This window comes from Dromiciops gliroides, chromosome 4 (genome assembly GCF_019393635.1).
Source record: "Dromiciops gliroides isolate mDroGli1 chromosome 4, mDroGli1.pri, whole genome shotgun sequence".
NCBI lineage: Eukaryota > Metazoa > Chordata > Mammalia > Microbiotheria > Microbiotheriidae > Dromiciops > Dromiciops gliroides.
Genome location: NC_057864.1, coordinates 268,668,762 through 268,685,189, shown reverse-complemented (window position 1 = coordinate 268,685,189; position 16,428 = coordinate 268,668,762). Strand labels below are relative to the sequence as shown.

Genomic DNA, 16,428 nt, shown 5'->3' with positions numbered 1-16,428 from the left:
ACATCACTAGAAACAAGCTTTAAGGATATATAATCCAAGCCCCTCATTTTATAAATGAAGAAACTGAGACTGCAAAAGAGTGTGACAAGTTCAAGTTCATGGTAAATGGCAGAACTGAGTTGCAATCTGGTCCTCCTTTTTCCAAAATCCCATTCTTTCCCACTGTTCCTAGAAAGTGAGATTCCCTTTGAGTTCATGCCTGATTTCTTTCTTTCCAAGGCCACTTTCCCCAAGCTTTTTTCCTTCTCTAACCACCTTCCCATCAAAGGCAAATGACTTAAGCACTTAGTCCTTCATTCACAAGTTTGACTGAGGCATAATATAACTTACTGCAACTCTACAAATTGCCAAGGTGCTGGCTTGCCTCAGGCCAGTCACTGTTTATGCCAGGAGAACAGTAAGGAATGCTGATGACATTTTAAAAAGTTTATTTGGAGAAAGTGGGAAAGGGGAGGATACTATATTTTTAAAAGATTTTTTTATATTGTTTATAATTTAGGTACTAATTGGGTCTTCATGGGGAAATAGATTATAATGGTAGTTTTAAACCTGAACAATGGAAGGTTAGGAGAACAAGTGGGGAATAAGTGGATATAAAAAGAATAACACTCAAAATATGTGATTAGGAGAAAACATCCAGCTTGGAATTATTGTATGCATAGCTATTTATGGATTGCTTTGGTTTTAGTTCCCCCTATAATAGGAAAAAATGAAACAACAATCCATATCCACTAGGATGTCACCCTAAAAAGTACATCTTACACTATACCCTGAAGGTTAAAAGAAAAGAAAGTAAGAAAAAAAAACACTTTGTTTTGATTGGTTGGGCAAGGGCAAAGAATTCCAGAGATGCCATCCCTTTAGGAGAAACAAATGTCTTCTCTTTAAAAAAAATTCAAAGGGAAATGCCCCATTTGATTATAAAGAATTCTGAGGGTTCAGTGGGGATAAGAAGGCCTATCTTCTGTATCAGAACCTCAAATCTTAGCAGACTTTGTAGACTTAAATTAACACCTTCACTTACATTGGGCAGGAAAGAGAGACCCAGTGCAGATTTCAGAAAGAAGATGATAAAATGCAATATGGCCTTTGCCTTTATAATGTTTCTACTATACATCTGTCCCTTCAGGGTGGCAGACCAGGAAAAAAGCATTTGCCTTTGGGGTCTTTCCCCCTTACTTTGAAGAAGGAGAAAATGCATTAGCACTCTCCTTCTTCCCCTTTCTCCTTCCATTTACCCCAGTCTTCAGAGGCCTTTTCTCCAATAGCTGTGAGTAAGAAATAGCACAGGATGAAATCTAAGATATCTTACCACCACTACCACCAAGGGGTCAGGAAGATCATTAGCACAAAAATGCTACATGAAAAGAGAAATCAAGGCAGCCCCCTCAGGTTTGGTTCTCTTGGCTTTGCCAGAAAAAAGAGGAAAAAAAGAAAAGAGTTTGAGAGAGTCCAAGGATCCCACTCTGTTTCAAATGATGCCATTGAAAACATCATTTTTACTGCGTTCAAAAAATAATGTATTTCACAGTTTCCTAACATCCATTTCCTTTTTCGATGTTGACACCTTTTCTTATCTCCCAGGACCTTTTTCCTTTCCTACAAAGCATCCAATTCAAGAGGTCCATAGTCTTAGGATTCCAAAAAATGGAAGTCCCTTCCCCTAGTGAAACAAGGAAAGTGTAATTTGGTAAAGAGAATGAGGAAGATGTCTACAATTTCATAGGTGATTGGCCCTTCAGAGGCAAAACTAGCCCAAGTTGTGGGGAATCCCTGACAAGCTTTGATGGGGGGAATGGTTACAGTCTTTCCTTGAGTTCTTTTACATTACCAAAGTGCCAAAAAGGAAACTTTGAATTTGGAAGAACAAATGGTAGAGTCAAACATTTTAAATCTTCAAAGCCCAAACCAGGGTCTGTAAGCAATTAAAGTTCTGGGACATTAATATCTTTTGACCCTGCGGAAAGGGGCAATCAAATTCAAATCACGTCTAGAAAACATCTGGACAAATTTGAGCAAATGATTTTTCAGCCTTCCATATATTTCTTTAAATTACGCTGTCAACGGAGCAAGCCTCGTCCTAGAGCACTAAATAAATGATCGCTGTTTGGGCCGTGCCTGCAAGATAAACGTGCGAGAACATGCAGAGCTGCACCACTGAAGGCCTAAGCCGACCATAAAACACCAAACAATATGACACAGAAGCCAAAGACAGGAGTAAATCAAATAAATAGAAAACCCACTGTAAAAGTTCAAATGAGCTATAGACCTAAATTTAGCAATAGATTTACTATTTTCCCCTCTGGAGTTGTAGTAAATTTTACAAGTCTGTGGAAGATGACAAACAGTAACGTTGGAAACATGGTGATTATAGATGGGTGTACACATAGATACACATGCATATCTTATATACACATCATGCATGTATCCATACATGCTTCTTTGTATATTACAATGTGGCATAGAGAGAACCACAGATAAAAAGGCATACAGAAATACATATATAGAAATCTAAGGAAGACCTGGGATACAAGGAAGGACAGATTCAGTCTTAAAACCCCAGTGATGTTGAAGACAAATTTAGGGTGCTCAAAGTCAATCTCAGACATATATCCAACCCAAATATATACATTGAAAAGGAGAGAGGTTGGGAAAGAAGGAAGGAAGGAAGGAAAAGAAGGAAGGAAGGAAGGAGGGAGGGAGGGAGAAAATGAGAAGAGATATAAAGAAGGAGGAGAAGGAAGGAAAGAGGGACTGGAGAGAGGGAAAGAATGTTAGTAAAACAGCCCATACAGTGCTTAAAAGTTTGCAAAACACTTTCTAGATATTATCTTACTACAACACTTTAAAGTAGGTACTATAGATATAGATATGTCTCTTTTTTGTACTCTATAACATTGAGCAAGTCACTTATCCACTAGGGACCTCAGTTTCTTTATCTATCAAATAAGAAGGCTGGGCTATCTGAAGGCTGAATTCCCTTCCAGCTCTTGATCCATGATATTATCACCACCACCACCAGGCCCATGGAGGACAAGTCTCTTTTCCATATCTATACAGTTAGGGAGGGAAGGAAGGAAGGAAGGAAGGAAGGAAGGAAGGAAGGAAGGAAGGAAGGAAGGAAGGAAGGAAGGAAGGAAGGAAGGAAGGAAGGAAGGAAGGAAGGAAAGAAGGAAAGAAGGAAAGAAGGAAGGAAGGACAGAAAAGAGGGAAGAAAAATAGATCCCATGGGTACCATTATTCATTTTCACCTTGTCCCATCTTCAGACCAGCATGCCAGAGAAACAGAAATACAACAGTGCCACACAAGGCTTACATACAAAGGAGTGGAACTAGAGAGAGTTTTCCGGGAGAAAATCCCCTCACTGACTGCTCTGAGATTAAGCGGGTCAAAAAGGCAGAATCTCGAGGCCCCCTAATGCTTCAGCTAAAAAGGCTGAAGGGTAGGAGGCTGCAACCAGAGAAGACTGGAGAACAGTGACACTCACTTTGTAGCCAGGAGCATATTCTTTCGGGAGTGCAGATCACTGGGATCGGTGTGCTGCCGGTTTAGATATTCCGAAACAGCTTTGGCGGGAAATTCAGTTTCGCAAATGTACCCAAAATCCCGAGCTAAATGAACAGCTTCTCCTGAAAAGACAACCATGGAGGCCACGATGAACATGGGATCCTAGACGTGCCCAAGAAGATTAGCAGAGATCAGCCACTTCCTCTCCCCACTCTGTAGGGACAGGGGATGGAGGGGGCTAGCTGAGGTTTTAAAAACAGGAACTAATGAAAGGATGGCACCTCTTTTCTCAAAGCAAAGGGGAAAGAAGTGTTTCTACCCGCCCCCATCCCAATACGACCTTCTGAACGTCTTTTCAGCCTGAATTTGAACCTGGTCTTGTCTAAATAGTCAGTTTCAGGGTGCCTGGTATCCCAAGTTCTGTCTTAAGGAAGTAACGAGTTATATTCGGAAGCTACCTCTACAAGAGAGCTAAAAAGCCTGACTGCCCAACCAGACTCTCCCCCTTGTTTCTTCAGTCCCCTTTCCTCCCTGTTTTCGAAGCATCACCAATCCCCCTTTTAAAAATCCAAGTGTCACTACATTCCTCATCCTTTCACCACACTGGAAAAAGCTCAGGCGGCCAAAGATCATACATACATACATACATACATACATACATACATACATACATACATGAAAGAAATAATTATTCCAAATTTAATTCTAATTGTCACTTCCCCCGCTAGTCAGGTTTCAGGTTTCTACCCTCCAGAGGTTTGTATCATCACACTCCTACTGATGTACTTTCTGCCACCAGAAGAAGACTAGCAGCTGGAGAAAACTAAGACTCTAGGGGTATTCCAACAGCTTTTGTCGCAGCCCCTCTAGAATAAAGCATTAAAAAAAAACAAAAAAAAAAAACAAAAACCCACTTTAAAGCACCGCCCCAGGTGCTCTGGGGGAAGATTCAGAACATGCAAAGCAGATATATCTAATAATTCCACAACCACATTATTTTGAACGAGAGTGACTTACTTTTAAACGTCACTTAAAGAGACTATTAAAGGGAGTTTCCATAATAGACTAACAGATTAATCAATTTGAGAACTGCTAAGTAAGTGGTGGTAGTTCAAACGACTTCCGGTTCCTCCCCACTGGGAACTTCACTTCTAAATGATAAATCGATCTTTTCTTCCATCCTCCCTCCCTCCCTCCCTTCCTCCCTTCCTCCCTTCCTTCTTTCCTTCCTCCCTCCCTCCCTTCCTTCCTTCCTTCCTTCCTTCCTTCCTTCCTTCCTTCCTTCCTTCCTTCCTTCCTTCCTTCCTTCCTTCCTTCCTTCCCTCCCTTCCTCCCTCCTCTTTCCCTCTCTCCCTCCTTCCTTTCTGTTTTTCAACAGTGGATGTACTAAATCGTGCCTGAACTTAAATGAAATATCTTGCTTATTCAGAATCCAAAGTATTATGGAGATAGGTTCAGAAATACCCTGACAATTGTCCAGATGCAGCCTTTGTCACAGGTAATGGGATGGCACTTCCAATGAGATGTTAAAATATAAGGCTGTTTAAATCATCTCTGTGAATTGTTCTTAATTATTTAAGATAAAATGTCATAATAACCAAAATATCCATTTTATTGCATTCATCCAAACCCCCAAATTGGTAGGACTATAAAGTAATGAGACTGAATCCACAAGGAACAATTTAAGGTTCATCAAGCTTATTACCTTGCAATTGCAAAGTCTATATAATAAAGCATGTATCAGACTCCACAACTGCTTCCTCTTAGGACCACTTGAATGGATTGCCTATCTATCCATTTTCTGTTCATAGATTGAATTTTATATTTACTCCACTCCTTTTGAACTGTGTAGACAGTCTTATTGTCTACATGAGCTCACCACAAGCACAAGCACTACAAAAGCAGGCTACGCCAAATTAAGGAATAAATTAGAATGCATATAATTATGGCAAATGAATAAGCATAGGCTAGTTCCTCATAGAGTATTATTGGCCCCTTCTACATTTTTATTCTGGAGGCAAAAGGAATCAAGAATCTGATTAAGTTATACTTCAGAAGTAATGGGCTCAATGTCATCTGCATGTGCAACGACAACAGCAGTGACACGATTCTTAAACTTTCTATTTTATAAGTACATAATAAGTTTTGTTTTGTTTTCCTCCAAATGCTCAGGTGTGCTCCCGAAGGCTGCACGGTAGCTGCATCAAGCAGGGGTTACATATTGTAGATAAGATTCCTTCATGGTATAGGAGAAAGAACTGGTAAACCTCCGACGTCTCTTTCAGATCTAACTTCTCCAATTATTTTAGTCGAAGAGTAAACTTTCAGTCGCTTCTATGAAAAACTGCCAGCACCCTCTCGGCCATTAGTTAAATATCTTTGCAGTCTCATCTAATCTGATGCTTGACTTATAGAGGCACACACACAAAAAAAACAATGATTACCAGTTAATCACGAATCATATAAAATGTCAGCCTACAACCGAAATAGTTAAGATCAGCCAAACTGCAAAATGAACTGCAATTCTCTGCTTACCTTCCACCAGGGAGGTGAGTAAAGTGACATTTGCGGCTTTGCGCCTGCCCGCGGGTAAATTCAAACCGATTTTTTCTAGCCTTTCTCGCAAAGATCTCCCCCCATTTTTCGATTTGGCTCTGAAATTGCAAGAATTAACATTCTGATTAACCTCAGAGTGTTCCTGAAACAAAGTTTAGATTTAGCAATCTAAAGACCACTGGAGCTTGAAGAGGTTTTAACTTGAGGTTAGCACATTTTTTTCCCCTTTCCTTTTGGTTGTTTGCTGATAGTTTGCTGAGGTTTGCTTAATTTCTGCAATACAGGACATTTAAAAAATTGAGTAGTTTTCTTTTATCTCCGGAGAACAAATGATGCCAGATGGGAATCACTAGTGTGTAGGTAATAATTTAAGTCCAGAGAAGGTAAGACTTGCACCCACACAAAGACAGACAGACACAGTTATTTTCCTTTAGATAAGTTGCTGAAGCCAGAAATACAGTTTTTAAGGCAGAGTTAGCTAGCCTTTACTACCTACCTGCCCATTCTCTTTCCTTATAAAGTCCCATTCCTCTGTGAAGGAAGAAAAGGAGATGTGCCATCTAGATAAGGTAGTGAATTTGCTATAGTAACTGGAGAAGAGGCAGGTTTACTAGGGGATGAGGACAGTAAGTGGCAGGTTTATTACATCTATCTATACACATACATGTTATGCATGCATGCATATATGTTGGTTGGGTGGATGACTGCATGGAAAACTAAAACTTTTCAAGGAAGTCCTAAACTCATTTGCTGGAGAGATCTCCATGTTCCCATTATACTTGAGTCAGAGAACTGACAGTAAAAGGAACAAGAAAGCAATCACCAATCGGAAGACCATGGCACTGTGCCTACGCATTGAGAGAGGGCCGTAACAAACCAAATCTACCCAATTCTTCTCTCTTCTCTTCATTATACACAGAAAACCCACAGAAAATCACGAGATTGACAGATCCTCCTTTGCACCCAAGTCTTCTTAGTGGAAGACTTTTAAGTATTTCGTCAAAGAGGATCTCTGATGAGCTGACTGTGAAATAAGCCACCAGAGGAAAAAAGTTTCATTTGTCACTACTGAGGGACAATAGATGTGTGAGCAGTCCCCCTTAGGATTCTTGGAAACTTGAGTTAAACGATATCTCTGCACCCGATTTTCAGTGGTGATCCTAGAGCTTGTTCCACTTCTTTATAAGTAGGAAGTCGCCCAAAGGACGCCAGGAAGAAGTAACTTATAGAAAGAAACAGTTAACTTTTTTTTGCGGGGGGCGGGGACGGGGAGGTGGAAGGACCTTGAGTCACGCGGTCGAGTCATGGGTGAAAGGTTAGAAACTTTTAGGGTGTTGTGCAGGATCTTGGTAGAGAGGACAGAACAAGAAATACAGAGACCAAAAACCAGTGTGTGTGTGTGTGTGTGTGTGTGTGTGTGAGAGAGAGAGAGAGAGAGAGAGAGAGAGAGAGAGAGAGAGAGAGAGAGAGAGAGAGAGAGAGGGAGGGAGGGAGGGAGGTGAGAGAAAGTGGTGAGAGAGAAGAGGAGGAGGAGGAGGAGGAGGAGGAGGAGGAGAGACAGACACAGAGACACAGAAAGACAGAGCCAGAGAGAGACACTTGCAATTTTGTGGTCTAGTTGCTTAACTTTGAGACCACTTCGTTGTTCTATACCGTGTCCCCGCGCGCGTGTACGTGTGCGCTCGCGTGTGCATGCGTATGTTTGTGTGTGTCTGTGTGTCCGCGCGCGTGTTTGGGTGCCTGAGCACGTGCTTGCCTTGGGTACACCAGCCCTTGGTACCTAGAATTCATTTACATGTTTCCAGAAGACATCACTTAATCTTTGCCTTCCGTGCTACCCTTCCCAACCCTAAGCAAAAATAACAGATTTTCTGCAAATTTCTTCTGTAGGGTAATGGCACGAGGGGAGGTGCGGGTCGGGAAAACACATTGGCTGCTGAGGAGTTTTACCTTCTCAGGACTCCACCAAGGAGAGAAGCGTTCAGGCATTCAGGAGGGGACAGTCGTCTTTGAACTTCCCCCACGGTCACTTTGTACTTTGAGGTTGAACTGAGCAGGGACAAACGACCAGGAACTGAACAAAACACCTCTCCTGTATTAACCGACATCCCTCCCAGGAAGCCATCTTTATTCATCATCAGAGAAGTCACAGATTTAGGAGGAACCGGAACTGGGGAAAAAATAATAAAGCACATAATAAAAACGGCCAAGAAATTGAACACTATTTCTTTGTGATAGTGTGTCATTCCCCCACCCTTCCCCTTCCTCTAGCAAAATAGGTGAAGGAAGCAGAAAACTGTAGTCTTGTTTGTTGTTTTGGCACTAAAAGGTAAACATGAAATGGACAGGCAAAACTCTACAGAAAAGTCACCAAAATCCAAATAGAGTAAGGTATTATTTTTGCATTGATTCTGCTAATTTCACCTACACTATGATCTTATTTATTAAAGAAACAGTCTCATCTTTCCATGAGAGTGAAATTAAAAGGATGGACTAATTCTCTTCCAGAGATTTCCCATTTGGAGCCAATTCACTTATTCTTTTCTACAGCCTAAACTGGAATAGAGAAAGAAGGGACTGTGACTATGGGTCCCATAGACTCAGGACACAAGCATCCTTTTAACAAAGCTTAGTTGGGGATTTAGGTTTGGGTAAAAAAAAAAGAACTTTAAAGATTCTTTAAGGTAGGGATAAAAAAGGCAACTCTAGAAACAAATATAAAGGATTTAAATTCTAAGCTAAAACATGAATGATGTTTACAACTTTAACTAACTAGCTCATAATTATTTTGAGGAGTTAGGATTTACAACAGGTGCTCCAATCAGCCAATCACTTTCTTTTTTTATGTTGTTAGGGGGCAGTCTTCCCAAGGTTGCTTCATTTGGGCAAGAAATTGATAAAAAATCATAGTCTAGGTATAGTTTATGCATAAGTTAGTACAACCTGACAGTTATTTGCCCTTGCAACTAAGGTGCATCCCACCTCTCCAGGCTGTTTTCAAAACCCTATTTTATTTTCATGCTTTCTAAGCAAGTTTGGTAAAAAGTAATGGGGAAAATAAAGGAAGAGAAGAACTTTAAGTTGTAATGATCAAGCAAGCAATATAATCAGAATTCCTGCTCCCAGAAACTTATATAGGATGGTTCCCTATCCCTCTTGCATGCTGTCAAGGTGATTAGGTAAACATCTTAAGTGGTGTCTTTAGGTGATGCTCAAACTGAAACTTCCAATCTAGGTAGAGAGGGGCTCTTCTTCCTTGAAATTTAGGACCTGAGGAGTATGCTGACTTCAGCCTATTGTTCCACATTGCCAGTCCCTTTATGCCACCAGGGTCTAAAAATCCTAATATGTCATGCAGTCTAGCAGTTTCATAATTTCAGTTGCACAGATTAGGTACAGGAAAACTTTACCATTGTTATAGTTTATTGTTCACTACCACAGAATTTCACAATAAGATCAGCCTAGAAATCCCTTGAAAGATATCCCAAAATTACAAATGTATTGTTTCATGCAAATCAATATAGTCTTTGCTCTGAACCAACTGTGAGGATGTGTTTATGAAAGTAAAAAACTAGACCTAAGAGCTACATAGACTTTTTAAATTATGCACCCATATATTATATAAATGTACGCATGTATGTACATATATGCATATACAGACACACAGACACACAGAGACATATATTAAGGGAAGATTTTCTCCTTTCTCTCCTCTACTCCAACCCCATCTCCACTAAAATTAGTCCAGAGTACAGAATACTCCATCCTAGTTGATTGTTTGAAAGGGAGCAGAGATGATTCACCAATGTTTGACTTTCTAAGTGGATTCTGAAAGGCTGTTTTCACTCCAGGGTCCCTCACCCTTCCCTCAGCAGTGGATATTTTCATCTGAGAATCACCCAATGAAAACACTCATGAGGCTGAAAATGAAATTTGAAATTTAAAGTGACCCAAGTTAAAGTCACTCTGTTTATCTAAAGAACTGTGTCAGGCATGACCTGTCTTTCTATTCCTCTACCCAACAAACCCAGCCAACTTTAATACACTTCTATTTGGACAGCAGCACCTATTTTTCACACATCAGAGAGACACGTGGCCTGTGAATTCCCCAAGGCAACACAAACAAGTGCTCTAGAACACTTGAAAGGTGCATTAGATAAGCCTGGAAGAAATATTCAACCTTACAATTTATCAGCATCATTTTCTCTGCCCTTTGGTATACTCAATATTTTGAAATTTCTAAATCAACTATTGAAATTTCCCAAACTTAACATAATGTAATAAATAAGGAATGAAACCTTATTTTGGCCTAATGCAATTTTCCATCATCTTCAATTAAAATAACATTGGAGAAATGTGGGCTTCTAATATCCCACCTCCTCTGTTATGGTACTTCTGTCCTCCCCACCTCAAGTTCATGTCTTGCTTTCCACAGGCCATGAAATAAAATCCATGGTGGATATCTTAGAATGCCCTGAGACGTATGATATTATCTCATTTGGGAAGTCCCAGAGACAGTCTCTTGAAAACCCATAGCTCTGGAGACATTTATAACCTTCCCTCTAATTTAGCTATTGTTAATTACCTGATTTACCTGACAAGAGCCAGTTCCTTTGGGGAATATATTTCACTACCTCCCACGTGTGCACAAGAAGGTATGTGTGCATCTATGCATATATATTAGCATTTAAATACTACTGATCTAATCAGCCTTCAAAAGTGCCTAATGAATGGAGTGGCTCCATTTACCCAGAAACAAACAAACAAACAAAAAATATTGTGCATTTTATTTTGTTCTGCTTCTAGTTTCTAATTTGTTTCAATTGTCAAAATAGTTTCCTTTAACGCTCACACATAGCCCCAAACTTTCCCGATTTGAACACTTTCTGTTGAATATGACTTCTTTTCTATTTCCCTAGAGCATGCCTTTCTATTCCAAACTCTCTGCTCCGTTATCACCTGCCTATACAAACCAGCCCACTTTGCTTGAGCCTGATTAACCTAATATTTTATTCTCTTTGTCTTTTTCCTTCCGTTCTCCCCCAGCTTATCAATAAACCGACAGAGCAACAGTGCCCGGTTGATTTGTTAGTAATTATGAGCATACTGTTCTAGCGCACGAATCTCTAGATGAGTGAGATAGGTTTAAAACGACAGCAGGAAATGGTAAAGAAATGGAGCATAGCAAAACTCAGCGTGAAGCTTTCAATTCTTTACATGTTTACAATTTTCTGTGCATACATTAAAGCTGAGTGCCCACCACCACTCCCACCCCCCGCGCCCAGTTCTCCACTGGGTTGCATAGGCAACGTCAAGATTATGAAAATACAAAAACTCATTTAATCTAACCCTTTCTCTCCGTTTAAGAAGGGGGTGGGGAGAAACGTTCACTAAACAATCAATATTTCATTACAGTGACCAAAGCTTTATTTAAAAGGGGAGGGCGGGATTCAAAGGAAACTATTACTTTAATGAACTACACAAACCATTATTAATAGTATAACTTCTACTTTTCATACGCTTAGCACAGTGCGTGGCACATAGTGTATGCTTAATTAATTTTTATTGATTGCTTTGGAATCTCTACTTTGTGTTCCTCTGTCTGACAGAGTAGTCCGGACTCATTTTAATTGTTCCTTATATTAATTTAATACTGGAGGTGGGGGGAATAAGGTGTGTTAGAATGGAATATTTTAAGACCTCCTGGCGAGAGAAAAGCCACCTGAAAGAAGTCTTCTTCACTATTAAAAATCAAATGGACCTGGTTCTCTGGAGGTCTTGCTAAGATTCAGCTCCTCTCTGAAATGGTTACGCAAATTCTAGCTCCCTCCTTTCCCCACGTCCGCACCACTTCCTTTTCCACCCTAGGACAAAATTGTATCATGCTTCGATGGTATTTGAGAGGATCTTTGCCCAAAGGGGACAGCTTACTTTTGGGAGAAAATCAGGTACCCAGAAGGAAACCTGGTGCATAAGTCACGTTTTACACTACAGGTATCTGTGATTTCATTACTTGGGTGGCTGTAATACGATCTTTTTTGCTCTGAAAATGCGGTTATTGCGGTCCATTTTAGCGGTGGAAAAAAAAAAACTATGGGGTTGGGTGGGGGTAATCTTTCGAAGGTATTGGACGCTTGTAAAAGCATGGAAGGACTCATTGTACTTTCACCTTTATGGAAAATAAAGTGCTTTCACATAATTATGCAAAAATACCTTAGGCTTCTTTAATGCTTTACATTTTGCAAATCACTTTCACACCATACCTCATTTGATGTCTACCACAATACCTTAAGAGACCGGCGTGGAAAGAGAAACTTGGTCCCCTACTCTAGAAGAAATATAACTTAAGTGACTTGCCCAAGGTCACACAACTAGTCAGAGAAGGGGGCAGAAATAGAACCTAGGTCTTCATCATGATAAACTCAATTCAAGGCGCCTCTACCAAACTTTTTTTTTCCTGCTAAAGAAAAAGACACAGCAACAATTTTATGGTGGGGAGGAGAAAAGAATTGTGGGTGCTTTTCAAGGGGAAAAATAAGGAGAAAGGTTGAAAAGAAACCAAGAAAATAAAAACCAAAAGGGATAGGTGATTATGAACCATTGCAATAACCTATGAACTTTGGTCTTAAACCACGTCAGAATTTCTAGGTTGTCATATGACATGTTTCTGTGGTCTGGGGTGTGAAACAAATTATCTTTGGGGTTCTGAAAACTGATAACATTTTAAAATGAGGGGTGAGCCTGTGGAGACCGTGTTATGATGGTGGTGATCATTTCCATAAGCAAGGCTCCCCCCACCTTCCTGATCTTAATGGAATTAAGAGTTAAGAATGATTTTTTAATGTCTCGTTGGATTTTTAGACTGTTAATGTACCGCATCCTTCTCATTATTACTTTATTGATTGCTCATTGACCAGCCCCCTTCAAATCGTATTAACCACCCTCTGCCAGTTTAGATTAGGAGAGTTTAAAAAGCACCTTTCATTATCGCCCCCCACCCCCACCCCACAATGGAGTTCAGACTTGGCAGCTTAATGTTAGCTCTAATGGGGCAGCTCAGAGATGAGGGGCCACGGTCCCTGCCTATTGCATTAATAGCTCAAAGGGGGCTAATACAGAAAATTAGCCTTAAACGAGCTCTGGAGATCTTCAAATGAAAGAGCCATTTATCACGCTGGCTACCTTCACTCCACTCGTTTGCTCTCTCTACTGGGAACAACTCATTTCCTCTTAACTAAATTACTTCAGAAATGTCAACTAAGCCCAGATAGCAAACATAACAAGAGAGCAAGCCTAGAATCTATGTTAGGACATCAACAGAAATGATAGATTAGATAGGTTAATTTTCCCCCCAAAGTTTTTTTTTTTAAATTACCATTATTCTAGGAAGAAAGAAAATGTGCAAAATGCCCAGATTCATTAGGGTCCAACCTCCTGTGATTTACTAAACATAGAATCCTTCAAGACACTCATTCTTGGATAAGCCCTTTACCTTCTGTTTTATGAGATAGACTATTCATGGAAACCTCCAAAAGTCTATTAGAAAACATATCAAACAACTCTGTCTCCGGCCAATTATGTAAATTTAGTCTACTCAATTCAGAAACCCACCCTGTATTGCACAAATACCCTTGTGGGCACATCTCCGTTAAAAGTTATAGTGTGGGGAGTCAGAAATGTGGGAGAGAAGAGAGGAGGAAGAAAATCTTAAAATGAGTGTTAACTGGTCCTTTCATTCTTTACTGTGAATGTACGATTAAAAAACCTAGACTTTAGCTTTTCTTCATGGGACCTTCTCTGCACTTAGCATGATGCAGTATTTATTAAATAATGTGATCTGACAGTCATTAATGTTCATTTTTTCCACAAATAAATTCAAGTGTTTGGAATATCATATAATGGCATATGATTGTTTTGTTTTCTGTCAGAAAGTTAAGCACAAAAGTTTTTTAGTATAAAAATTGTGCCACTTTAACAGCAACTTAAAATCAATATTTTAAAAGGTATCCATAATTCTCCCTATTCATTAAGGCATTCGTTTTTCATGCACACTTTATTAATGCATCTATAAATATTATATAGATGAAAACACACTATATTATGATATATACCTTCTGACACATTAGGCTATAAACTTTAATTCCAAATATTTTCAAAGACTATATTATTACCATTTCTTATTATTCATCTGTTTTATATGCCCTTCATAGATTCCACATGCTACAACTATACTAGAGTAATGGTAAACGTCCCTGTAGCCAAAATACATAGAAATTGTTCTTTCCCTACACACACGCGCGCGCACACACACACATCAAATGTAAGCAAGTCTATGGGAAAAATTGTACCCTTACTACCACAGATACAAGTTTAAAGAAGGAAAACTCCTTCCACAAATCGCTCAGCAATTAACCAAAGGGAAGACCTGAGAGGCAACTATGTAAATTCACTGTCAAAGAAGAGGGCATGCTTTACAAAAACTGCAGCATCCCTAATCCAAGCATCCAGGCTGGAATATATGCAGATTTAAAAGCATTTCAGTCAAAAGAAAACCAAAGTAACTAAATGGGGCAAGAAACACAATTTAACCAGCACTTCACTTAAAACAGTTTTCTACCCAATTCTGATACTCCACATCAAGATTCTAAATCCAAATGCCAACATGTCCTCATTCCGACATTTCCTCATTTCATTCCAGAGTATTTTGTTTTTCACCCAAAGCTAAGAGATATGTTATCTCTGCCATCCTAAAAGAAAAAGAAAATTTGGAATACATCACCCCATCTTGAATCTGTATTCCACAACCCTTTGAATGTTCTGGCCTTTTGGAACATTTTATAGTTTCCCTGAGAATCCTTTCTTGTGAAGACACTGAATTTCATTTGGATCAAATGAATACTAAACTACTGAGACCAAGCGTTGTTGACATTAAGCATAAGTATAGACATTCTCCAGGCACTGTTAAAGAACATCGTACAGTATTTAAGCCTGTGTCCTGGAATAGCAGTCCTTTTGATAATTAAAGATCTCACTGTTTACACATTTGGGTTTCTAAATTTGTGGTGTGTGAGTGGCTTTAGAATATTTCTGCAGCACGCTAATCGCCATGCATTCTCCCAGTGAATGTCAGGAGGTGGGGGGTGGGGGGGGGGGAAAGCAGCTGCAATACGCCCAAAATGAGTTATTGTAATTACATTTAATTAGTTTAATTAGTTAATTATTTTGCTTACAGCTGTACGAGAGACTGCAAACATTTGTTAATATCACATGCCCTTAACAGTATGGGGTGATTCTGCAGTCACATTAAATCATGTATGCATATGTATGTATAAAGATTTTAAAGTGTGCATTGACTGCTTCTTGGGTTTAGCAAGCACATTTGGCACAATAGGAAAATAACAATCCATAATGGAATCTTCACCTCCCTAAAATTCCAAGTTGAGATAAAGAATTACAAAAGAGTGAAGAGAGAAAATATAAGTGACTTTGGCGCTGCCTCTGCAAACTCCAATTATTGCATATTTTTCAAATGAGGATTTCCCAGCTAGCCACAAATCCTGATCGTGAGCTCAATTGCAAGAACACCTGTAAGGCCTTTTTCACTCTCTTTAGATGAACATATGACCAGGAAAATGGCAATAGTATCATTTACTTCCCCCCCACACCCACTCCTTCTTTTTCCTTCTTCCCTTCAAACCTCCTCCCCCCTTCCAAACCAACTCCCACTTCCACACAGTCAGTTAAATTCATCACTAGGGCCATATCATTGTGGATATAGATTTGTGACATCATAGGATACAGAATTTTCTCAAAGTGAAGCCATATTATAAAGTCATTAATAACAATAAAAGTTGATCTGCTTTGGGGAGATAATCCATACCTTTTTTAATGACAGACTGGTCCAATAGATTCATACCGCTGTTATTGGCATCTTCAACTGACTGTGAATATAAAAACATCACTATTCAAATTGACTGGATATTAAAGAATCACACACATAAATCATGTCATTCCGAACTGGAGTTTCTGTTATTTCCATTTATATTAATTCACAAAGGAAGGTGGTTTATTATTATTATTATTACCCCCAAATTGACATGGAAATGAAATTCACCAAAATGATACAATTTTCCAGTTGAAGAAGAAAAAAGGTAAGAGCCATCTGGGGTGCAATATTGAGTTTTGTTATCATATAACACACGGATAATCCATAGATTTTTTTTGCATCCAATAAACCTTTATATCATTTACTTTTAAGGATCACAGCAATTTGACAACAGCTGTAAGATCTATATGATTTAAAGAAGGTTATAAAGGACCATTTTTCTTTTTACTTTTATCCCCCTGCATTTTAATAACTCAAG

General features: G+C 39.3%; 1 protein-coding gene across 1 annotated transcript in view; it reads right to left on the bottom strand.

Moving 5' to 3' along the window:
- The window catches only part of TFAP2B (transcription factor AP-2 beta), a 32,460-nt gene that overhangs the window by 5,429 nt on the left and 10,603 nt on the right, over nt 1–16,428 (bottom strand). Inside the window, 4 exon segments of the mRNA XM_043999311.1 lie at nt 3,489–3,630; nt 6,044–6,162; nt 8,015–8,234; nt 15,945–16,005. Coding sequence (XP_043855246.1) covers nt 3,489–3,630; nt 6,044–6,162; nt 8,015–8,234; nt 15,945–16,005 — 542 coding nt within the window.